Source organism: Cetorhinus maximus, chromosome 12 (genome assembly GCF_964194155.1).
Source record: "Cetorhinus maximus chromosome 12, sCetMax3.hap1.1, whole genome shotgun sequence".
NCBI classification, from domain to species: Eukaryota; Metazoa; Chordata; class Chondrichthyes; order Lamniformes; family Cetorhinidae; genus Cetorhinus; species Cetorhinus maximus.
Window position 1 is genome coordinate 107,329,569 of NC_135890.1, and position 24,391 is coordinate 107,353,959.

General features: G+C 43.9%; 2 protein-coding genes across 2 annotated transcripts in view; one reads left to right on the forward strand and one right to left on the reverse strand.

The window, feature by feature from the left end:
- LOC144688011 (2'-5'-oligoadenylate synthase 3-like) overlaps positions 1 to 20,242 on the forward strand; it is a 60,400-nt gene extending 40,158 nt beyond the window's left edge. The window contains exons 16-20 of the mRNA XM_078554664.1: positions 5,887 to 6,101; positions 8,212 to 8,512; positions 11,454 to 11,629; positions 15,747 to 15,997; positions 18,462 to 20,242. Coding sequence (XP_078410790.1) covers positions 5,887 to 6,101; positions 8,212 to 8,512; positions 11,454 to 11,629; positions 15,747 to 15,997; positions 18,462 to 18,609 — 1,091 coding nt within the window. The 3' untranslated portion in view covers positions 18,610 to 20,242. The remainder of the gene's footprint in view (positions 1 to 5,886; positions 6,102 to 8,211; positions 8,513 to 11,453; positions 11,630 to 15,746; positions 15,998 to 18,461) is intronic.
- LOC144687821 (uncharacterized) lies at positions 1,348 to 2,219 on the reverse strand. Its single transcript, XM_078554343.1, has one exon. It carries the CDS (start codon positions 2,208 to 2,210, stop codon positions 1,743 to 1,745), a length of 468 nt encoding a protein of 155 aa, XP_078410469.1. The 5' UTR covers positions 2,211 to 2,219; the 3' UTR covers positions 1,348 to 1,742.
- Positions 20,243 to 24,391: the final 4,149 nt, after the last annotated feature.

Genomic DNA, 24,391 nt, shown 5'->3' on the forward strand with positions numbered 1-24,391 from the left:
AAAAAAAAACACAACTGCTCTGATCCGAGAGCCTCTTGTTGAATCTTGTGGCTGCATTGAGTTTCTGGAATGTCTCAGTCACCAGGGTGTCCCTGACATTATGCCACACCTCCGGCATTGCATTGCAACGTGAGTGTGGTTTCTCATGATTCACCTTTAGCACTGCATGGGAAAACACCGTCTCCAATGGCTGCATGAGATGTATGCTCACGAAACATTGATCTGTTAAAGCCTGTACCCTGATATCTTTGCGTTTGGTTCCTTCACCAAGGAAGAGGTTTCTGTCCCCTCCAGGAAGAGGTTTCTGTCCCCTCCAGGGAGAGACAACTGTTTCTGCTCTGTCTGCTCCCTGGTGCTCCGAGAATCACTGACTGATTACCTTCCACCTCAGTAATTCCCTTGTCTCAAGTAAGTGCATCGGGACAGGTGTTTGAATAAGCAAGTTGTCTCTTGGAATTTTCTAGTATTCAAAATAGGTGGTTGAAATAAAGATAATTAGAAAAGCTTTTTTTTCATAATTACTAAATGTAACCAGCATGAACTTAATTTTTATATAACTTGCTGCCTTAATTAATATTCTTAGTTGATAGCTCAGTAAAGAATCAATGCAGACATGATGAGCCAATAGTTCTGTGTTGTAAACCTGTATCATTCTCACAAAAACCTGAGTATTTGATATTTTTACCCAAAGCTGTGATGCTGTGAGAACCATTGAGATTGTCCAGTCTGAGCATGTGCAGACTGAATGTTTTGGTACAATTTGTTCATCGGCTCGCCGGCTGCCTCCGTTCCTGATCCCATCAGGGCCTAAAAATCCTGCCCAGATTCTCTAACATATCATGCGAAAGGCCACAGAAGATCAACTGGTTCAATATAATTAATATAATTAAACTGTGAAAAATATGGGCCGGTGATCTGGGCTGGTGTGATTCTTCTATATTGTCCATAGGTGTCTCATTCATAGCTGATTCTCCCATCAACATTTGGATGGGTAAATCACCATAAACTGCGTTTAAATATGGATTAATGATGTAATGCAGGGAAAGCCACAGACAATTCAGACAGATAGAAACACATATTTCAATTTTTATTAAAATGGACAACTTTACTTTCAAATCACATTGGGTATTTTGGCAAATGTGAATCAAAGTATCACAAGTCAATAAAAGCAAAAAGCTGCGGATGCGGATGCGGTAAAAATAGTAATAATTTTTACTTAGTTCTGTTGAAGGATCATTCGGACTCGAAACGTTAACTGTGTTCCTCTCTGCAGATGCTGCCGGACCTGCTGAGTTTTTCCAGGTATTTTTGTTTCTGTTTTAACACAAGTCAATGATCAGAATGGAACACGTTGCATCAGCAGTCCCCCCTGCCCCTCCCCGATTCCTTCTATGCTGTTGATTAAGTTGCTGACTCTTGTAAAAATTGTGTCCAATGTCTTGTACCAGCATCTTTCCTCGGGTGAAAATGCAGGAAGGTGACCTGCACCCAGGCCTCAGTTGGTATCATTCCCTAGTCAGACATTATCTGTTGAATAAACTTCCTGTTGTTATGAGAACTGGGGCAGACAGGAATAAGATTCAAAAGTATCATGGACAAGTCAGTGACTGTGCAACCTGGGTCTCTTACTAACTGCAGCTGAGAAACCAGGAGTATATGAAAAAATTGATCAATTGAGGCACTATAAATAATTTACTTCTGTAATAGCTAGAGTTCATCTTATTAACCGCTGCAAGTGCAGGTTAACCACCTCGTAGACGTAGCGTGAGGAAGATGGTGCTCTCAGGCTTAATATTGTAGTCGGCGAGTGTCAGACCATCCTCCAGCTGTTTCCCCTCGTACACCAGACGCTGCTGACTGGCTGGGACACCCTCCTGCCGTTGTACTCGTACTCTAAAATCCCGAACGGACTCAGAGGGAAGAACGTCATATGTAGATGTTTTCCCCTTGTCGTTCCTGAGGAAAATCTGCATCCGCTCCTCGTTCTTGACAATCAGCATGACAGCATCGCTGGGAGAGACATTGTAGTCACACAGCCTCTTGTTGTCCTTCAGCTCCACAGTGCTCCTATTTTGCACCACCAGGCGCTGTTGGAAATAGGGCACATTGGCTTTTTTGTATATCATCATCTTGAGAGCCGAGATTTGGATGGAAGGGTCAACATCAAGCTCAATATCTTCACCGGTCAAAAACCTCACCTGGAGTCTCATCTTGTCAAATTGCTGTTAAGAGATGAACAGGATGTCAGGGATGAGGACACTTTATCTCATGTGTCAATTTAAAGAATTAATGAGAGAATTTAACATTCACGACACATTGTCACAGGCACTGGCTGAAAGCGCAGAAGCTGAGAAGTAACTGTTGTGTAAATCTCATCTACAATAATCCCAAAATCTGGCTTCCACATGATACCCGAATTGCCTAGAAACCAATCTTCACAAACTCCTTCCTTCCATCCAGTTAAAAGCAGCAGATTCACAATCTGTTCTCCTGTCTGCATTTGGTTGTGTTTTTGCTGCTCTATGCTGATATTGTTAAAATATTGAGAAACTTGAGGACCTGTGTACCACACTGCAATACTGGCAACGGCCTGAAGTAGCCCTCAGTGAGCTGTGTAACGTGGCACAGTCTGAGTTTGGCTGTCAGCTGTGGCTCAGTTCATAGCACCCTCGCCTTTGAATCAGAGGGTTGTGGGTTCATGTCCCACTCCCGGAAACCAAAAACTGTGATTGTACTCGAACGAGTTGCAATCTGTGACTGTTGATAACTCGAAAGAGTTTCATGGGGAGATAAGAATATGGGCTTGGAAATTCTGTGGGTTTCTCTTGATCTTGCACCATAGCTTCAGCAATTCATCAATGGAGTCTAAGAGAATGGGTGTAAATGAAGGAAAATGACTGTAAGTTTCAGCACCATATTAGAGGAACCATTTGTATAACTCTCTAAACTAGAAGACAGGGCATCCCCAGTCCAGTGGTCAAAAAAAAGTACCCTATTGTTGAGTAGAATTTTCTCTTTTGATGCAAGTGGTCTATGAATGAAATCTGTACAGTTATGACAGACCAATCAGCAGAGAGTTATTCTGTACAGAAATGCTTCCTCTCAGATTCAGACTCACATAATGCATTCTATTGAAAAACAAAAACTACTTTGCTGATATTAGATAATGAATGTTTAACGCATCACTTTAAATTTCCATATTTAAAATAGTAGACAAAGGAGTGGCACGTAAACATGTTAAGTTGTTAAGGATACCTGACAATCTTTCCCGGAAGCACAAGTCCAGGTGAATCAGAAGAAATTTGAGCTGCACAATGGGGAGAGATTCATTTCCCTGCACAGTTTGTTTTCTCTGTGTTTCTCCACACCGGCTCTCAATTCTAGTATAAGGGAATAAAATTCTGTCTGTATCTTGCTCCATCTCTTCTGTGTTTCCCACCGTTAAACAAGTGAGTGAGTGTCTGGCTCCCTCCTCAGTCATTTTATTTTTATTGCTGGTTTCTGAACGTCACAGCCTTTTTGCCCTCTAATTGCTTCGAACAAACAAGTGAGACCAGAGCTGGTTTCATTTCCCAAAGCCACCCCTCAGAGTCTGGGAAATTACCTGACAGGAGCAGCAGGAATGCACCTTGCTACAGGTAACAGGTACTGAATTCCGAGTTATCTCAGTTTCAGATTCCTGTCTGGTACCACAGTCATAAACAACAAGAACAGAATCAGCTGAGCAGTGTGTCAGAGGCCTCACTGCCTGTTTGAAGCTGTGGGCAGAGCTTGAATAATACAATGTATAAAGGTACAGGGCATCAGACCAGTCAGTTTAATTATCTAATGAAAAGAAATTGGCCTCTAATTCCAGGGGTCCTGCACCATGAGTACAAGTCAGGTAGAGCAAAACCCCTTTCCCTTTCCAAACACAAGGCCAAGGGTTTAATGTCACTTCCATGTCATGGTGGATACTCAAAAAGTGCAAGAGTGCTTTAGTGGACAGATCCATCCTAATCTTTGCTTTGTTTATAACATCTGAAATCTCTCTGTGGCTATTCTCACACGATCCTTTTTGCTGCTACTGTGGACTCGAGCTTCTATGCCTCCCATGTTCCTTTGGAGCCCCAGGTAAGAAGTACAAGGTTTGTGACATGTAAACCATCTCCACCAATCAATACATTTTGATTGTCTTTTTCAAAAAGTAAACTTTAATATTTTGTTAAACCCCATGTGTGCACACCCCGGTTGAATTAGAATTCATCCTCAGACCCTTCCTCTAGCATTGACATGGTGCATCCTGTGTCACTTCAGCCGCGGTAGAGACAGGATGTTCAGATCAGTGTTGGAAATTTTTGGCCAGCTTTGCATTCGCACTGATCCTCCAGCTGAACACCACTCCACTACTCGTGTTCTGATGTGAGTTCCAACCTGTATCTTACCCTCTCCTCCTCCAACAATGGAAACAGCAGCATAGCCATATCACAGCCATATCAGAGCCATATCACAGCCATATCACAGCCATATCACATTACTGGCACTAAAGCCCTGAGGAAAATTGGAGCTGTAGTTTAAGTCTCAAGTTGTTAAAACCAAAGGGCTACATTGTGCCTGAATGAAATGTTGATCCTCAAGCTTATGTTGGGCTTTGGAATGCTTTAGAAGGCCAAAGACAGAGTGGTCAGAGTGTGTGTGGAAATGGAATAGAATGGCAAGTGACAGGGAGTTTGGTGTTACACTTGTCAGCAGAATAGAGGCATTCAGCAAAGCGATTGGCCAATCTGCTGCTGGTTTCCCTAATGCAGAGGAGGCTGCACCATAAGCAGCCATTGCTGTGTATTAGGTTGGAGGAAGTACATGTGAATTGCTGTCTCACACAGAAACAGTGTTTAGGGATTGAACTGTGGTGATAGAGGAAGTGAAAGGCCATTTGTTACATCTTTTGAACTTGAATGGGAAGATTCCAGGGGAAGGCAAATACATGATAGGAGTGATGGAAGAGTGAAGCAGAATGTAATAGAGGGAACAGTCCCTTTGTGGCATGGGGAGGGGAGGGGTTGGGAAGTTGTGTTTGTGCTGGGTTCGCTTAGAGGGGTCAGAAATGACAGAAGATGATCTATCAACTGAGGTCAGGCAAGGCTCAGCTTTAGTGCCCACTGATCATCAGCGTCTAACCTCAGAAGTGAGGACCTGAAGGATTGGCGGCATCCCAGACTGACAGAGGAATAGGGCACCAAATAAAAGAATAAAGGGAAGACAGATGGAAATGTAGATCCAGATATTTCAATACTGTGGCTGCTGTTAATTCTGAAGGCAGGCATGTCATCAACACAGTGGGAGGGATTCCAACTTTATAGTTAGATTCTTTTCCAACAAATGTCCACTGGGTTTATAGAGGAACTTCACAAATGTGTTTTCTTGGCAGCTTCCCCCACAGCATCACACTATCAAATCAGCACAGATCACAAATTTAAGTTGTGGGTAGGAAGGAAGTGGCAATTATATTTTCCATGACATTCCTACATTATACAACAGTGACTGTAGTTAAAAGTACTTCTATGGCTGTAAATGCTGGTGCATTGCCTGTGGTTGTGACAGCTGCTTTATAAATACAAGTCTGTTCTTTTAGCTCATGATCAATATGGATGTTTACAGACAGCTGAGGTACTGGAGAAATGAAACCGAAACCAAACAGTCAAAACAAGTCGTGATTCTGAGGAAATCGAAAAGGATTTGGTGTTTAATTGGGATCATATACAAATAATTGAGCAAGGAAAAACTTTGAACCGGGTGGAGATATAGAACTGTGACGTGTATAATGTGTATTTGTTGAAAGGTTTTACTTTATAAGCCTGACTATATTGTTTGAATACTTGAAGCAACGGTTAGAGCTGTGGTTATAAGGAGCTGTAGTTATACCAACATCACTTTGTGTGAAAGCTGGAATGATGGAATTATACAGAACTGATCACAGGAGGTTGGACGATTTCATTAAAACTAACCTGGAGCCGAATGAATTTAATATCAATGTGAGGAAGGCTGTGCACAAAATCTGTGACTTTTTAAGGAATCGATGTTTTCTCAAACAACCTGAGATCAAAGTAATCAGAGCCGTTAAAGTAAGTTATTTTATTTTTAAAGCAGCACATGGAATTAATAATGTTTACAATACTATTTACGATAACAGGAACTTTACCTTGCTTAAGTACGGAGATGTTTTCTGACGTGATTGTGAAGTTTCCTGTTTTCTGTGTTGTACTCCCTTCTCTCTAGAATATGTAAACTCGCTGTAGGACACAGTTTCAAGGGTGGCAGTTGCCTCCAGTATCTCAAATAAATTAATGGGATTAGGTGGGATCATCATCATTTCATGGGACGATCTCAAAATGATGTCGATTTGCCCTTTCAACGGCACAAATTTCCCGGAAAACCTGGATTAAAAGGGGATTATTTGCCTAAAGGGACAGAATGTTTTTGACCTGCTTGTTTTAAAAGCTCAGCAGCTTTAGATGTTTATCTGTTAAAGGGAACATTTACTTCAAATCTGTTTCTCTTAAAAAACTACATTTGGATGAACTTTTATCAAATTATTAATTTTATCATGCTTTAAATATGCTCCTCAAAATCAATAACAGTCCCAATTCCTAAAGTCACAACACACTTGTAAAGCAATTTTAATTTTAAGGCAATAAAGAACTGGTGTGTTACCTAAAATACACATTTCATGTTATTTAGCAATAAATGAAACCCAAAAATTGGGGAAGAGAGGGAATTTCTCTTCTCCTCCCCACCACGCCCACTAATTCTGAGCACCCCCTCTATTCATCTGATCTTCAGTCAGCTGCAATAACATCAATTTTCTCTTTAGGGGAGGGAAGCAGGAGTCGGGACTGTTACTTTATCCTGGGGCCAGAGGGATACCAGTCACTCTTTGGGATTTTGCCCAGAGTGCCCTTTTAATTGATATGGAGACAGGTCCCTCCTCCAGTTAAGAGCAGTGGGTGGGCTCTCGAAGCTGGAGGGGCAATCTGGGGCCTTTTAGCTTGAGAGGACCACCTGGCTATAGCAGAAGGTAAGTAGCTAAGAGGGTGCTTCAACATGGAGGTGCTCTTTCAGTAACCAATTGAAAAGTTTAGTCAAGAAGTATAGAAATGAGCCAGGCTGCCACTGTGGGGCTTTTGATGGAACGAGGGGGCGATTCGCTCTTTGGCTGCAATCGCACCAGGACACGGGTCGGGGGGAGGAGGGGGCCTGCCTGCTTAGGGCACTGCCCCCTCTCCCAGCCATTGGATGCCTGCCTCCAGGCAGTTGAACTGCCCTAGTCACATCAGGAAAGTGGAGACTGACTGGAATCTGAGTCAGCCTCTAATACCCACTGTTAACAAAGATCTTAATGAGTTGACCTAATTGACTTCTGGGTTGGGCATTTTAGCCGGGCTCCCAAACCCGCCTCCCCCAAAATGGCCAATATGGGAATGGTGTCTGGAAACCGGCTGCCGACCATTTTGAATTCAGCTCTGTCCCTGACTTCAGCAGGGCCTGAAAATTCAGTGCAGTGAGTCTGTCACATTTACTCTTGTACAAGGGATGGCAGAGAGAGCAGGTCACAGCTAAGTGGTAGTTAGTGGCTTCACTCTTGTTTAAGCTTTTTAAAAAGAAAACTGTCAAGAGATTTAGTTTGCAACTTATGATTTTATTGTCATACTTAAACAGAAAGTTGTTTGGCAGATTGTGACTTGGTAGCAACTCTGCCACTGGCTAAGAATAAAAATGCAAAGAATTACATTAATCCCCACAAAAAGATCACCAAATGGGGCAATACCACTCTGTTGATAACAGAGTTAAAATTGAGCACAAAGGCTAGACAAGAAGGGAACAATCAGCCCAGGTTTCCCAATCCTGTTCAGTGAGGAAAAGATTAGGCTGTGATGCCCCACATGGTTGAATAGCCTGTTGTCACCTGTGGTCCAAGATAACATATGAATAATGGCTAATGAGGGGAATTGCTGAAGTGGGCTTCTGGACCTCTGTCTCATTAAAGTGTCAGCACCTTCACAAAAAGACGGCAAGAGGAGAAAAATCAGAAGGAAAATGGCAGTGAAAATTAAGCCTAAATCAAGAACACAGATAGTCTGCATGGCTTCAATAACTCTTCCACATTTCAGTAATGGTAAGTTCACCAGTCATTGAAATAATCATAAATAATTGTCTATTTTCCCTCCTCCTCAGGGAGGGTCGTCAGGCAAAGGAACAGCTTTAAGAAACGGTTCAGATGCGGATCTGGTTGTCTTCCTCAGTTGTTTCCAGAGTTTCCAGGAGCAGAGGAACACCAGGCATGAAATCCTTGAAGGAATCCAGCAAATGCTGGAAAAGTGTGCTTTGAGCATTGCCTATGAGATCAGTGATATCAGTATCAATGTTAAACCGAGCAGCAACAGCCCACCAAAATCGATGAGCTTTTCAATAAAATCAAAGAAGAAAGATTCAGACAGCGTGGATTTTGATATTTTGCCAACATTCGATGCATTAGGTAAGAATTGATGCGGTTATTAAATCATTAAAGCTCAAGTTTAATTTTAGTTCTTCCAATAGCCTCTGCTGCCCATCAAGAAAAACAGTGGGTGTTATCAGCTTTGCTTTATCACATGTCCTGTTCCTAGTTAAGATGATGCCATAGTTGAGCTCTATATTTGGTTATTAGAGTTGTTGCTGAGGGAGAATATGTTGCTTTTTAAGTGGGACATTAGCCTAGGTTTAGGATTGACATTATTAACTGGCGTTAACAGTTTGGTATTATGATGCTGATGGAAAGTCTAGGATACAAACACTTTAACGTAAAGAAACAAAATCTAACCAGTAATGTTGATGTCTGAATTTATTTCATTTCCCCTCCTTTTCTAAAGCAAATAATTCAGTTCTTTAGTCACCAGAAGTACCTGGTACTTCTGTCAGCTGATCATTTTTCATACAAAAACAGGAGTGTCAGCAGCAACACAAAAATAAAATACTGTGGATGCTGAAAATCTGAAATAAAAGCAGAAAGTGCTGAAAATATTCATCGTGCCTAGCAGCGCCTGTGGAGAGAAACAGAGGCCTGGATTTCACCATGATGGAGGGCCTTTCCGCCATGGTGAAAATAGTGGACAAGCCCGGAAATAGGAAGTCCCACCCCCAAACACCACACTTTCCATTTTCGTGAGGTGGGAATGAAGTTGGGCTGGGGTTTGTGCATAGGTGGATTATGGACGCAGCTGGTGGTATAAATCACCAGCTGCCTCCACTGAAGTGGGATTTTGGTCAGCCGGGTGTGTGAAACCCAAAGTGTGTAGATTGGACCAGATGAGAGTAGGGCCCAGGTTTTTGCCCAGGGGTTGGGAGATTTCCTGGCTTGGCGAACCCAATCTTTAAAAGTGTCCGCCCGACAATCAGATTTTTGGTCAACAAATGGAGGTGAAGCTTAAATAGGAGTGACCCCAGAACAAGTGCAGTGGCTAGCGGGTGTAGAGGTGGGATGGGCGCAAGGCCTGAAAAACAAAACACATCCCTCCTACCTCACCCCTTGCCCCCTCACCCTCCCTCACACACCATGTGCCTCGTCCATGCGAACGCATGCTCCTGTACACACACCCAATGCCTCTCCATACCCCCATGCCAACTTAGTGTCAGCTCACTCCAACTCCTGCCCCCAACCCACCACCCTTTTCCTCTAACCCCCTTCAAGCCAACTCACTAAGAATCCATGGACAGTTCCTTGACAGCTTTGACAGCTGAACAGTTATTTGACAGACAGACAGTTCTTCAATAGTTCCTTGACAGCTGTACAGCTCTTTAACATTTATTTGCTAGCCGGACAGTTCTTTAACAGCTGGACAGTCCTTTAACATTTATTTGACAGCCGGACAATTCTTTAAGAGTTTCTTGACAGCTGGACAGTTAAACATTTCTTTGACATCTGGACAGTTCCAAGGAGATTCTGTGTAAAAAGTGCGTAATCATGTTTATTTTAACGATGCTAAAGGCTACCTTACCTCTCCCAAAGGTGTCTCAAGACTCTACACAAAGGGGTACCCTGACTATCCAAAGAATCCACCAAGTTCAGACCGCCTCTTACCTGGTCTGCTCTGCGCAGTTCGAGATTCCAGCAGCCAGAGTTCAAAAATCCCATTTCAGTGGAGGAACTGGTGATTTAAATGGCCAGCTGCTTCCACAAATCGCGCATGTGCAAAGCCTGGTCCCACTCCAGTCTCGCCCTCACGAAGATGGGAATTACTGGGTTCGGGGGCGGGACTTAGAAATCTCTGCCATTTTTGAGACTTTTGCCACGCCGGAGAAGCTCTCCAACCCGGGTGTGAAAATCCAGGCCAGAGTTAACATTTCAGGTCAACCTTTCATCAGAAATCTTCTTTCGGATCAGGCAAAAGTTAGAAGTGAAATAAGTTTAAAGCAAATCAAAGGGAGGAGGGTGGGAAAAAGAATAAAGGGGACAGTGTTTGAAAGGTAGGGGAGATTAGATGACAAATGTGTTGATAGTGAAAGGCCAAAAGGGAGTGGTATTTTGGACAAGTTATAAAAAAGATGTTTCTGCAGGAGGTGTCAATGGCAGTGTCATGAACAGCTGCCATCTGCAGACAAAAAAATGGAGAAAAACAGGAGAGAAAAAATAAAATCAGCAAAGAAAAAGGAAACAAATGGAGGCTGAGGTCACGATTTGAAGTTGTTAAACTCAATGTTGAATCCAGGAGAGTGTAGAGTGTCTGATTAAAAGATGAAATGCTGTTCCTCAAGCACACGCTGAGCCTCCAGTGTAGGAGGTCAGCGATAGAGGTCAGAGTGGGAGCATGGTCCAGAATTACAATGACAGGTTTGGGGAAGTTTGGGGTTATCTTGCAGACTGAACAGAGATGTTCTGCAAAGTAGTCACCAAATCTGCATTTGGCTTCTCCAGTGTAAAGGAGGCAGGGACGACAGGAAACTAAATTGAGTAAATTAATGTTTCACCTGGAAGGAATCTTTGAGGCTTTGGACAGTTAGAAGGGAAGAGGTAAAAGGCCAGGCATTGTATCTGCTGTGATTGCATGGAAAGGTGCTGTGGGAAAGAGAGGGAGGTGCTAGCAGGGTGATTGAGGAGTGGACCAGGGTGTTGCGAAGGAATTGGTCCTTCTCAAAAAGAAGGGAAGATGTTTTTAGGTGGCGGCATCATGCTGGAGGTGGTGAGAAAGGTGGAGGATGATCCATTGAAGAAAAAGGCTGGTGGGGTAGTAGGTGAGGACCAGTGGAACCCTATTGTGGTCCTGGAGAGAAAAGGAAGGGTTGAGAGGAATGTGTAAAATGGAACGGATATGGCACAACGGACTTAAAATGTAAGAGTGTTAAAGGATTACTTGGCCTGGAGAGTGGGGGCACCATACCCTGCTTACTTGTGATGACCACAAACACTTTCTGTTGCTCATTAAGCATTTCATTTCTTACAGAGGGAACAGACAATGCCAATGAAGCCCACCTCAAGCTAATCAATTTAGTAAACGAAAATGGAGCTCTAGGTGGGGAATTTTCTTCCTGTTTTACTGAGCTTCAGAGAAACTTTGTGAAGCAGTGTAAACCAAAACTTAAAGACTTGATTCGCCTGCTGAAGTATTGGTACAATCAGGTAAGTGACTGGGGAACATGATAATTGTTAATACTTGGAGGTTATGGGAGGATTGTAACACTGAAAGACAGCTTCCCTCTGTGTCTCAAAGAACAAAGAACAAAGAAAAGTACAGCACAGTTACAGGCCCTTCGGCCCTCCAGGCCTGCGTCGATCATATTGCCCGTCAACTGAAACATTTTGCACTTCCGGGGTCCGTATCCCTCTATTCCCATCCTATTCATGTATTTGTCAAGCTGCCTCTTAAACACCACTATCGTACCTGCTTCCACCACCTCCTCTGGCAGCGAATTCCAGACACTCACTACCCTATGTGTAAAAAACTTGCCCCGCACATCTCCTCTATAGTTTTCTCCTCTCACCTTAAATCAATGTCCCCTAGCAATTGACTCTTCCACCCTGGGAAAAAGCTTCTGACTATCTACTCTGTCCATGCCACTCATAATTTTGTAAACTTCTATCAAGTCGCCTCTCAATCTCTGTCGCTCTAGTGAGAACAATCCGAGTTTCTCCAACCTCTCCTCATAGTTAATAACCTCCAGACCAGGCAGCATCCTGGTAAACCTCCTCTGCACCCTCTCCAACCCCTCCATATCCTTCTGGTAATGTGGCGACCGGAATTGCACGCAATATTCCAAACGTGGCCTAACCAAGGATCTATACAGCTGCAGCATGACTTCCCAGCTTTTATACTCAACACCCCTGTTAATGAAGGCAAACATGCCATATGCCTTCCTGACTACCTTATCCACCTACGTTGCCACTTTCAGTGATCTGTGGACCTGTACACCCAGATCCCTCTGGCCGTCGATGCACTTAAGGGTTCTGCCATTTACTGTATAATTCCTGCCTGTATTAGGCCTTCCAAAATGCATTACCTCGCATTTGTCCGGATTAAACTCCATCTGCAATTTCTCCGCCCAAGTCTCCAACCGATCTATATCCGGTTGTATCCTTTGACAATCCTCTTCACTATCTGCAACTCCTCCAACCTTAGTGTCGTCTGCAAACTTACTAATTAGCCCAGTTACATTTCCTCCAAAGCATTTATGTATACTACAAACAGCAAAGGTCCCAGCACTGATCCCTGCGGAACTCCACTAGTCACAGCTCTCCATTCAGAAAAGCACCCTTCCACTGCTACCCTCTGTCTTCTATGACCAAACCAATTCTGTATCCATCTTGCCAGCTCACCTCTGATCCCATGTGACTTTACCTTGTGTACCAGTCTGCCATGAGGGACCTTGTCAAAGGCCTTACTGAAATCCATGTATATAACATCCACTGCTCTTCCATCGTCAATCATCTTTGTCACTTCCTCGAAAAACTCGATCAAGTTAGTGAGACACGACTTCCCCTTCACAGAACCATGCTGCCTCTCACCAATACGCCCATTTGCTTTCAAATGGTAGTAAATCCTGACACGAATAATCTTCTCCAATAATTTCCCTATCACTGACGTAAGGCTCACCGGCCTGTAATTTCCTGGATTATCCCTGCTACCCTTCGTAAACAATTGAACAACATTGACCATTCTCCAGTCCTCTGGGACCTTACCCGTAGCCAGTGAGGATACAAAGATTTCTGTCAAGGCCCCAGCAATCTCCTCCCTTGCCTCCCTCAGTACTCTGGGGTAGATCCCAACTGGCCCTGGGGACTTATCCACCTTAATATTCTTCAAGACGCCTAACACCTCCTCTTTTTTGATCTCAACATGATCCAGGCTATCTACACACTCTTCCCTAGACAAATCGACCGCTAAGTCCTTCTCTTTGGCGAATACTGATGAGAAGTACTCATTTAGTATCTCTCCCATTTCTTCTGGCTCCACACACAGATTGCCACCTCTGTCCCTGAGTGGGTCTACCCTTTCCCTGGCTACCCACTTGCTTTTTACATATGTATAAAAGGCGTTGGGATTTTCCTTAATCCTGGTTGCCAGTGACTTTTCATGACCCCTTTTAGCCCTCCTGACTCCTTGCTTAAGTTTCTTCCTACTTTCTTTATATTCTCCACGGGCTTCATCTGTTCCTAGCCTTCTAGCCCTTACGAATGCTTCCCTTTTCTTTTTGACTAATCTCACAATATCCTTCGTTATCCAATGTTCCTGAAACTTGTCATACTTATCCTTCATCCAAGCATCACCACATCCACCCACTCCATTGACAAATCCTACGGATGAATCTAGGGATCCCCCATATTAAAAACCAGCAACGAGTTGTCTGGGATGTTTGCATGGAGGGGGATTGAGAGAACCTTTGGAGAAATGTCCATTTGTGCTGTTTCTCCAGCACCTACACCAGTCTCTGCTGAATTTACAACAGGAGGTTAGCAGATCCCAGAGAAAGTCAGGCTCAGTATTTGGAATAACTCAAGATTCTTGCTTCCCCTCTGCTGGAATTTGACTTTAGTTGAAGCTGTTGGAATGAATTTGGACGAAGGGGAGAGCTCCTGTCAGCCTTCTGGTTTAGGCTGAACAAATATTAAAACCACTTCTTGATTCACAGAAGAATTAAAGAGCAAATCCCCTGAACCCATATTCTGTGGAGGGGCTGTATTCAAGGGAAGTACAGATCAGAGATAGAGCTTCAACCCTTCAATTTGCACTTACTTCCAATAAGGCTCTACATTTAGAGTGAGGATCAGGGATTTTACCCTTAAATCTTTTACATTCCCTCAATTTTGTGCCTTAAAGTGACCGTCTCAAGTTATATAAACCTGCAAATGGCAAGTTTGACCAGCCCCCTATACAAAGCCAAAGGCTGTATTCAATTCTCCAGTGCCTGGGGCTCCAGAATGCAGGACAAAAGACAAACAAATGCAAGTTAATTAATCGCTGAAGGAACAATTGAAAAACGATGAGGTGGAAATTGGTTCTCATGGTGCCAATTTTCCAAGTGGAAAATTGAGGCAAAAAATGACCAACTTCAACCAAAGGCGCCTGAAATATGACCGGTGCAATAAGGGTCTTGGACAATTTCCAGGTGTCCGGGCAACTGTCCGGAACAGGCATTATGCTCCTTGAATATGTTAATGCGGGATCTAATGCCTGTTTAACGAGGTTTACTGCAACTGGTCAGCGCTGAGTAGTCCCCTCAGATTTTTGCTTCCACGTGCAGCTTCTACATTAATACATTTTTATACTTCATGTAGTGGCAGGGTCTCCTCCCAGTGGTGCTCCCAACTTCACTGCTGCTAGCAGCCCACCATCACTCACCTCCCCACCCTCTCCCTATCTGATGGTCATTGCTGGAGAGGCAGCTGGCTGATCTTGGTCCTCATGGAACCTGTGAGCTGTTGTTTCATACTCGATTTGAGTCCGCATCTTCCCAGCAAATTTCTGATAATGTCCCGAGGTCTAATTTCAGTTGAGTCCCTGGCTTCTGGTGCACACTCCCAGCATGCTGCCTACTTCAGGCAAGAAAATGGACCAAAATAAATTTCTACCCCAGTCACTTTCAGGTGAGATATTCAATGAAAGCCCTGCCTGCCTTCTCAGGTGAGCCTAAAAGATCCTATTGCACTCTCCAGGGAAGAGTAGGGTGTTTTGCTGGATATCTGGATAAAATTTAACCTCAACCAACATAATGAAAGACAGGCAATCTAGCCATTTATCTCATTGTTGTTTGTGGGATCTTGCTGTGTGCAAATTGGTTGCTGCATTGCAACTTCAAAATACCTCATCTTGGGAAGTGCTTTGGGAAATTTTGAGGTTGTGAGAGGTGTTACGTACCTAATGCCAAGTACTTGCTTTCTTTTGAACTCTGACTCTCCAACGCACTATTCTGTAGGATCATGTCCACAATTTGCCCATGGACAGTTTGTGTGCTCAGCCTTATCTTTGTGGAGAGATACTGAACGGAGATTTGGCATTTCATCCAAGAGAAGGAGAAAAAGTTGGAATGAGGCCACTTTGGGCAGATCTTGTGGACTTCTTAGTGGATGCTGAGGTGGCAGCACTAGACTAGGTCTAGCTTCAACCAGTCCTATCAAGAAAGTTGCTTGGTTTCCGAAGAATGATGGAAGTAAAATATATGGAAGCAAAAATATAGGATGGAAGGAGGAGTGAGTACTTTTAATATCTTGTATATTTACATTTATCAACCATTTGCTCTAGCATGTCAAGCCACGGGAATCCGAACTGAGACATGGCGATCGTCTTCCTGATAAGTATACAGTAGAGCTGCTGGCTATCTATGCCTGGGAGCAAGGCAATGGGCAGGAGAGATTCAGCACAGCTGAAGGATTCCGGACAGTCCTTGAACTGATCTGCAGATATCAGGATCTGTGCATCTACTGGACTCAGAACTACAACGTCGAGAATAGAGTCATTGCAGACTTTCTAATAAAGAAACTCAGTGGCAAGAGGTAATCTTCAATTACATTTAAAACTAAAGCAATTAGAGCTGATTCACTTCTTTGAACATTTCCCAATTAAGGGGGCTGATTCAGGGCGTTTTTAGGGTCTGGTTCAGTTGGTCTTTAATATCCATCCCTAACTTTGGCGTCATGGGGTGTCGAATAAGTGACATGTTGGCTGCATCATTTGAATGTGATGAATGTGCAGCTGAATGTTTAGAGTGAGAGTGAATCCAACACATTGTTCTTTGTGAAAATGTGCCCAAGAGGCAACAGTTTTCATAACGTTACACGCGCCCGCACCTGAACTTCCCCCACACTGGGTGGGGTTGGGGGGGCGGGGGTGGAATTCTTCCCCAGGTATCTTAAGATATTTACAATCTTTAAACTGCTATAAAAATACAAATTAATACAATTAACATCATAATGTAATTACAGAGGAGGAAGGGTATATTATTGATCTTAGGTCACCGATACGGAATTGAACCAGTGATATGGTTCCAGAGAAAGGGATCAGAGCCTCTTCCTGGCCCAAACAAGGCCACTGAAGAAGCTGAGGCTGAGGTTAAGGACTCCCTATGCTGGGATTTCATGTATCCTTGAGTTTAAGGGGAGCCAGCATGAGTTTTCACATCAATATACAGAGCGAGAAGAAGTGGGCTGGTTTCCTTTTGAATGGAAGAAGATATGAGGCACAGTTTATCATCCTTTGGGAGTAGACCACTTGGTGATATTCTGGACAACAATCACCAGCCCTGATTGACCAACATCACCTTGTTTTGCGCTGTCTGGATCAGGTGCCTGATTGGGACACTAGTGGCAGGATTTTGCCCTCATCAGGTGGGCTCAGCAGGGGCGAGCGGAAGCAGTTGGGAAGCCGACCACTGTCCGCGATTGGGGCCGGACCGTAATTTTAATCTGGCGGGCCAATTAAGGGGAGGAGGGCGAGAGTGCAAGTTCGAGCAAGTGTGTGTAGGAAAAGCTCCCTGAGGCACAGAGCTGCCTCAGGGGGATGAAGTTATGAAAAATTACAAATAAAGCATTTTACGATGTTAAGAAACATGTCCTCTCATGTGGCTCTGTCACATCAGTAAGGACATGTTAGAAATTAGTGTGATCATTTTTTTATAATGACGGATCGAAACCTCCTCCCTTTCGTGGATGAGGTTTCGCAAAAAATGCAAAGGCCGCTTTGGGCGTAAAGGCTGAGCTGAGAGATGGGACAGAAATTTCCCCCCGTTGGAGTTGTGGGGGGGTTGTGTAGGGGCGGGTGGGGGCACAAAACCAATTGGTTTATGTGAGTGGCCCAATTAAGGCCCGCCCAGCGTGACGTGCGCCAGGAAGCACTGAGCGCTCCCTGTGCGGGCGTTGGGGGGGCGATTCCCTGAGTCAGGGCTGCACGCAAAAGAGCACAGAAATCTCCCAGTGGCATGGAGCTGCCTCAGGGAGATTAAGTTCGAATTGAAAGTTTTTATTTGAGATAGAGAAAAATTTTTCAGACATGTCCACTCATGTGACAGTGTTACATGAGCTTGGACATATTTATTAAGTGTTTGAAAATGTTTTATTGAATTAATAAATCCTTCATGAAACCTCATCCTGCCCGTGGATGAGGGTTCATGATAAATGCGAAGGCCGCATTCTTAACAACTTTAATTACTTTCTTAATGGCCTTAATAGGCCTTTGAGAGTTTGGTGGGCGTGCAGCTGATGCGGCTGTGCGTCCGCCGAACTGAAGATCTAAATGATGCGCGGTGACATCGGGACGCCCGCCCGACGTCACCACACATCATTTTACGCGTCAGGCAAGCGGGCATCGCCCCCACTCACCGACCCGAAAATTCTTCCCATAGTGATGGCTTCCTGCTAAGTACAGAGTTGAGCTGCTGGCTATCTATGCCTGCGAGTAAGGCAATAGGCAGGAGAGAGTCAGCACAGCTGAAGGGCCCCAGCCAGTCCTTGAACTGATCTGCAGATATCAGCATCTGTGTACCTCCTGGACCAAGTAGGTGACCACCTGAACGCCAAACGTAAGGTTGGACAGGCAGCAAAAGATTTAAATCAATTAGATTGTTAATGGCCTTAATAGGCCTGTTAATTGTCGGTGGGCGCACAGCCAATTCCTGCACGTGCCCACCGCAAATATCATGCATCATTTTATGCTCGTTCAGGTCGGGTGACAAACGAGAATTCCTGCCCTAACTTTCTGTGGAGAGTTTAACTTATAAATAAACACAAATATAGCAATTCCTTCAAATACACAAGTTGGCTGACAGTGAAACTACCGACAGAACAGCGCCAATCATCCAGCAATTTATGCTGATTCCAAACTCATGGGGTTTCTCTTTCCCAGCGTGAATTGCTGGGTGATTTCCACAATAATAACAATGAGCGCCATTAAACTTGTCATTATTTTGCCAGCAAACCCCGGCCTATGGTTAATAATTGTTTTTGGAACGGTTTTCTTTTTCAGGCCAATAATTCTTGACCCAGCTGACCCAACTGGAAATGTGGCTTTTTCTACTGGATGGTATGTCATGGTGGATGAGGCTAATAAATGTCTGAGCATGCCATGTGTCTCTCACGTTCGAGCATGGGACGTCCAGGTAAAACGGTTTTAATAAATCATAAAGTTTTGATACAAAACAGTGTAAAATGTAGAAATTTTGTAGATTGTGTTGTTCAATCTAGGTGTTCCATCTGTCCAGAATACATAGAACCATAGGACTTAGGAGCAGGATTTGAAATTAGCTCTCAGACGCAAAGGATCATGTTCTCATTGGGGAGAATTTTCGACGAAGTCACCACCAGTCATTTTACGTGTTGGCGAGCGGGGCCCGCCCCCTCACGCTGACCCGAAGATTCAGGCCATTAATTACCTCAATCCTCCTTTGGAAACTTCATTCTTTAAAGCAAGCTGGAAATGATAGACCAGTTGCCGGGATTTAAAGATATATATAGAGAGTCACATTAATCAGAAGCTCCCCAGGTTCAATTCTCAGTCCATACAGAGCTAGAGGATATCAACGAGGTGAAGGTGGGAGTGCTACAATTCACCTCAACACCGCTGTGGTCAAGTTGAGGAAAGAATCAGCTGGGATTCCCGCTGACCACATATTATATGTGGACAGAAATTTTTTCTCGGTTGGTGGGCGCGTGCCTGACCCGCTCAAGCATGAAATGACGCATGAGACCTTTGGCCAAATGTGCCGGGGTCAACGCGCAGTTGCGCAATATTTCGGCCAACGGGTGTGCACTGGAGCCAAAGTTCGCCCGCCGGCAATTAAGACCATTAAGTAATTAATTAACATAAATTTTTCACCGCCTGCCCAACCTAATGGCTGGCGGGCAGGCAAAAAGGCCAAGCGGCCTTTGCATTTTTTTTGGAAACCTTATCCACAGGCGGACGAGTTTTCCAAGAGCAAATAAAAATAAAATAAAATCTTTAATTTTTAATTAACAACATGTCCCTGCTTATGTGGTAGAATCACACGAGGGGACATGTTTCAGTACATTTTTAATTTTTATAATTATTTTCTTTCATATCTCTTACAGCTGCCTCAGGGATATTATGCAGCATTCACTCCCGCGCATTCGTGAAGTTCACACCCTTCCTGATCACTCTCCTTCCCCCCCCCCCTCACACAGGCAGCGTTCTTTGATGCAAGGCTCCATCTGGTCATCACAACGTCAATGCAGATATTCATCAGGACTGTAAATGGGCGTGACCTGACACTTGATGTATCCCCAACTGACAAGGTTTTGAGCCTGAGAAATAAGATTGAATCTCTGGAGCGCCTTTCATCGAACCAATACTACCTGACCTATGGATCGATACCATTAGAAGACGGCCGCACACTGGAATCCTACGGCATTAAGCAACATTCCACCATCACCATCAACTTGCGTCTCCGTGGAGGCAAGGAGACTTGAAAATTAATCATGAAACTAATGACTATAAAGTGAATTTCACTATTACATAATATCAACTGAATTGAATTAGAATTAGATTTAACCATAGATAAAAAATGCATATTAACTCTTCCTGCGTCAGAGAATATGTACAAATTAAATAGAATTTGTATGCAAATGAGATAAAGCTTAAGGAAGATTTAGAGTGGATGTGATCTGCTGAATTCTGAAACATGTTTAAATTATTTATTGAAGAAATGGCAATTAACTGGAAAACAATCATTTACATTTATTTTACATTACGTATTGGCAGCAGTTAATAAATAAAGCTTCTTTAAATTATTATCGATTATTTGACTGATTCTGTTCACATAGATCATGGATTCATTTACTTTAATTAGCTGTTATGAATATTTTAAGTTTGCTTACATACTAAGGTACAGTGAATAGATTTGTGAAGTAAATTGGATGTATTACAATAACCTTAATATCACAGAGTTGTACAGCTCAGAAGGAAGCCATTAGGCCCATCATGTCTGTGTCGGTTCTTTCAAAGAGCTATCCAATTATTCATATTCCCTTGGAAATTTCTCCTTTTCAAGTATATATCCTGTTTTCTTTTGAAGATCACTGTTGAATCTGTTTCCACAATATCGCAGTAGATGAACTATCTAATGCTGCACAATAAAGATCTTTGATAATAGTGAGCTGATCAATCAGGGCCATAACTCATTGGGTGGAATCCTCCGGTCCTGTTGGCAGTGGGCATCATGGTGGGCGTGAGCAGACAATGTGGCGAGAAGGCCAAAAATTGGTTTTACGTCATCATGAAACCAGTTTGCAACCATCCGCCCCACCCCCAATGGCGGGTCCGCGTTTCCCGTCGCCACACATTGGGAACCTAATTTCAATACTTTAGCATCTCATTATAAGCTTTGTTTACTGGAATCATCCAGGCGTCATCACACTGACATGTTTCACAACTCTACATAAGTAATGTGCATCTGGCGAGCTGCACTGCGCTCGGGACTTTGAGGTTTTTTGCCTACCTTGCTTAGGGCAACACTTGTGGTCATCAGTGCCAGGCTTTGCAGGCTGCACCACATCTCTTTTAGGGGGTGCTCACGGGCAGGTTTATAGCTACCAGATCTGCTGTAAGGCGGAGGTGGCTTTTCAATGGCTGCAGGGCTAGGGCTTGCTTGGGGGAGGGGGAGAACTCAGACAAGGAAAGAGGCTGATGGGCGAAGGCTGTACTGGGGAAGGAGGGTATCCAGGGATACGTGTGGGGCTACACGTTGATCAAGATGGTTAGGGCTGAGGAGGCAGTCTCCAGAGGAGATGAGGCCAGATGGAAATGTGAGGGTCTGTGTGAGAGAGTGAGTGGTGATGTCCCTTGAGCTCGCAGTGAGTGAGATGCTGGTGAGTGTGTGACTGCCTTGTGAGTGTGAGAGTTTAGAGCGATAAGATGGTTGCCTTACCCTGGTGGCACAGATCAGATCATTCATCCTCTTTCTGCACTGGATGGCCAACCTCACCTGAGCAGCATTGGCACTGACCACCATTGCCAATGCCTCCCAAGCCGGAGTGGTGAGGTTGGTGGACCTCCTGTGACCAGAGCGGGAGAGTGGAGGACATCACGTGGGTCTACAAAATGCATTCGATTCACTGAACTCTTCATGGGTTTCAGGGCCATGTCTTCACTGGAGCAGTCCTGGGCTGCAAGCATTGAGGATTGTGTGTGCGCCTGCAGTTTAGATATGGCACCAAGAGTGAGGAAATGGAGAGGTAATGGTGTGGCAGGCGATTCATAGGCCACACACCAGCGAGACAGCGCGTTTCCTGTGGCTGCTTATTTTAAAGAGGCGGGAAGTGGAAGATATGGCACGAAAACCCTCCATTACGGCCAGCAGGCAAAATATCAGTTTTCACACCCACCACTGCACTTAGTGCAAATCTGGGATGATTCTGCCTATTCATTAATAAGATTTGCCTCTGGGTTTCCAGATCATATTTAGTGAGTAACTAACCTTTTACTTCATGCCTATAAAGGCTCTCCTGACTTTCTCTTCCTTACCTTGTTGGATTTAACGTAAAGGGTTTCACCTACCGGCCAATCATTCTCTTACCTTTAATTTTCAAACAAAAAGCAAAATACTGCAGATGCTGGAAATGTGAAAACGTGTAGAAAATGCTGGAAACACTCAACGGGTCAGAGAGCATCGGTGGACGCAAGTGTCCACTTTGGTTTCTGACCTTCTTGTGAAAGTTGAAAATTGAAAGCTAGGCCAAGAGCAGCCTTTAACAAGGACAGGACATAGAGAGGGGGAAGAATAGAAATACAATGATAAAAAAAAACAGGAAATAGTTAAATGGCAGAATTGATAAAAGGATGAGACTTCAGGAGATGTAACGAGACATATGAAAGACAGATGTGGAAAACAATTTTTTGTTATTCATTCACAGGACGTGGGCTTCGCTGGCTAGGCCAGCATTTTTACTGGCCATCCCTAATTGCCCTAGAGTAGATTATGATGAAAGGTCATTGTGTTGAAACGTTAACTCTGCTTTTCTCTCTCCACAGATGCTGCCTGACCTGCTGAGTATTGCCAGCATTTTCTGGTTTTATTTCACATTTCCAGTATCTGCAGTAGTTGCTCTTGTGGAGAGGTGTGGAAAGTGTGTGAACAGTTTTCAAAAATGTGAGGATGAGGCAGGTAGAAAGGGAAGCACAAAAAATTCACAAAGTACAGATGCAAGCAATTGGATTACACACATCGTACTGATCTAGTGTCACCTGTTTCTGAACTTTTGGGCAATCGATACAAGGGCAACGTGAGGGAGAGCTTTTTTACACAGCAAGATGGTGATGCACTGGAACTCACTGCCTACCAGGATGGTGAAAGCAGGGGTGATCAGTGATTGTAAAAGGAAATTGGATCAGCAGTTGAGGGATATAAACTTGCAGGGCTACAGGGATAGAATGGGGACTGACTGGGTTACTCTACAAAGAACCAGCATAGACTGGATGGGCTCAATAGCCTCTTCTCTGTGTCCTAATGATCCCAAATCTATATTTAATATTGCTTCCCAGTTACAAGGGTGGAATTTGTACCTGGTTATGATTTGGTTGGTATGCATATATTTCTTGTATTAATTATTCATCACTAACTTCATTGTCTATATGTCTTCTTGTGGGGATTAATCCTTTCCATTGAAATTTCAATAAAATTTGCAAATCTGCCTTCCCAATGCCTTCTCAAGGCATTCTCACTAAAACCATGTTTTGGGTTGGCTCTCATAACACTGAGCTGTGCATCCACCACATTCAAATAATACAATCAAACTGTCACTTACTGGAATCCCCATGGTGTGAAAATTAGGAATTTGAAGCTCAATTGACCGGATCCCCAAAGACTTCTTGGATTGGCCCTTTGGCAAGCTGATCAAAACAATGGGCTCTCAAATAGGATATCAAAGTAGTACCTCCTACAGTGTTCACTCCCTCAATACTAGACCCTAGTCTAGAATAGTGCTTCCCAAACTATCTTCCAATTTGATTCTACTTGAACACATGAAATTTAACACGATCCCAGGTACAACAAAAACAAAACAGCAATAAAGCTGCGTAGCAACATTCAGTACCTAATTAGTAAAGTTTGCATATTATATAGATCATATAATACGTCGTATAAAAATGAAAATCTGTGCTTGTAAAGTACTTTGTAAAAATGTTATTGTTTTATGTACTCACCGGTCCATTACTTCATCTGTGCTGCTCCAGCTCATGGGCCTTGGCTAGGAAGCAGCAGAAGTACAGGTTAAGGGTCTTGAGGTGGCTGATGTTGATGAGGTGGTTACACAGCGCCAGGGTGATGGATTTGCACTCAGCCAGGCAACAGCTCAGGCCACCAGGTTCATGGTTGGCGATGGATTTGAGACTCAGTGAATCGGCCATAGGCAGTAGTCACTGGCTTATAGGGGAGACTGAGTGACGAATATGGCAAGGGCAGTGCCTGATGCTGCCTGCGTCTCAGTGCAGTTGCTGGGTACAGTCTCAGAGGAGGGGGGAGATCGATCTGGGCTTCACACTGGTGGTGTTTTGAGCAAAGCACATCACCCACAGCTTCAGGCCCGCCACCCCCCACCACCCCCCACCACCCCTCACCACCAACCAACCCCCACCCACCCCCACCCACCCTCACCTCAACACCATCAAATTTAATCACGTAAGATCATAAGAAATAGGAACAGAAGTAGGCCCAACCATTCAATAAGTTAATGGCTGATTGAACTGCGCTTTTAAGTCCACTTTCCTACCTGCCTTCTATAGCCCTTGACTCCCTTGTCAATCGAAAAATTGTCTTGATGTGATTATCAGGTTAGGATTTGTGTTAACATTGCAGTTTAGCTGGAATAATGGGGTTTCCTTTCAGCCAGGTAGTCATCTATCTGGGATGACCCAGGGCAAATCCTGTCACTTTGTATTGTGAG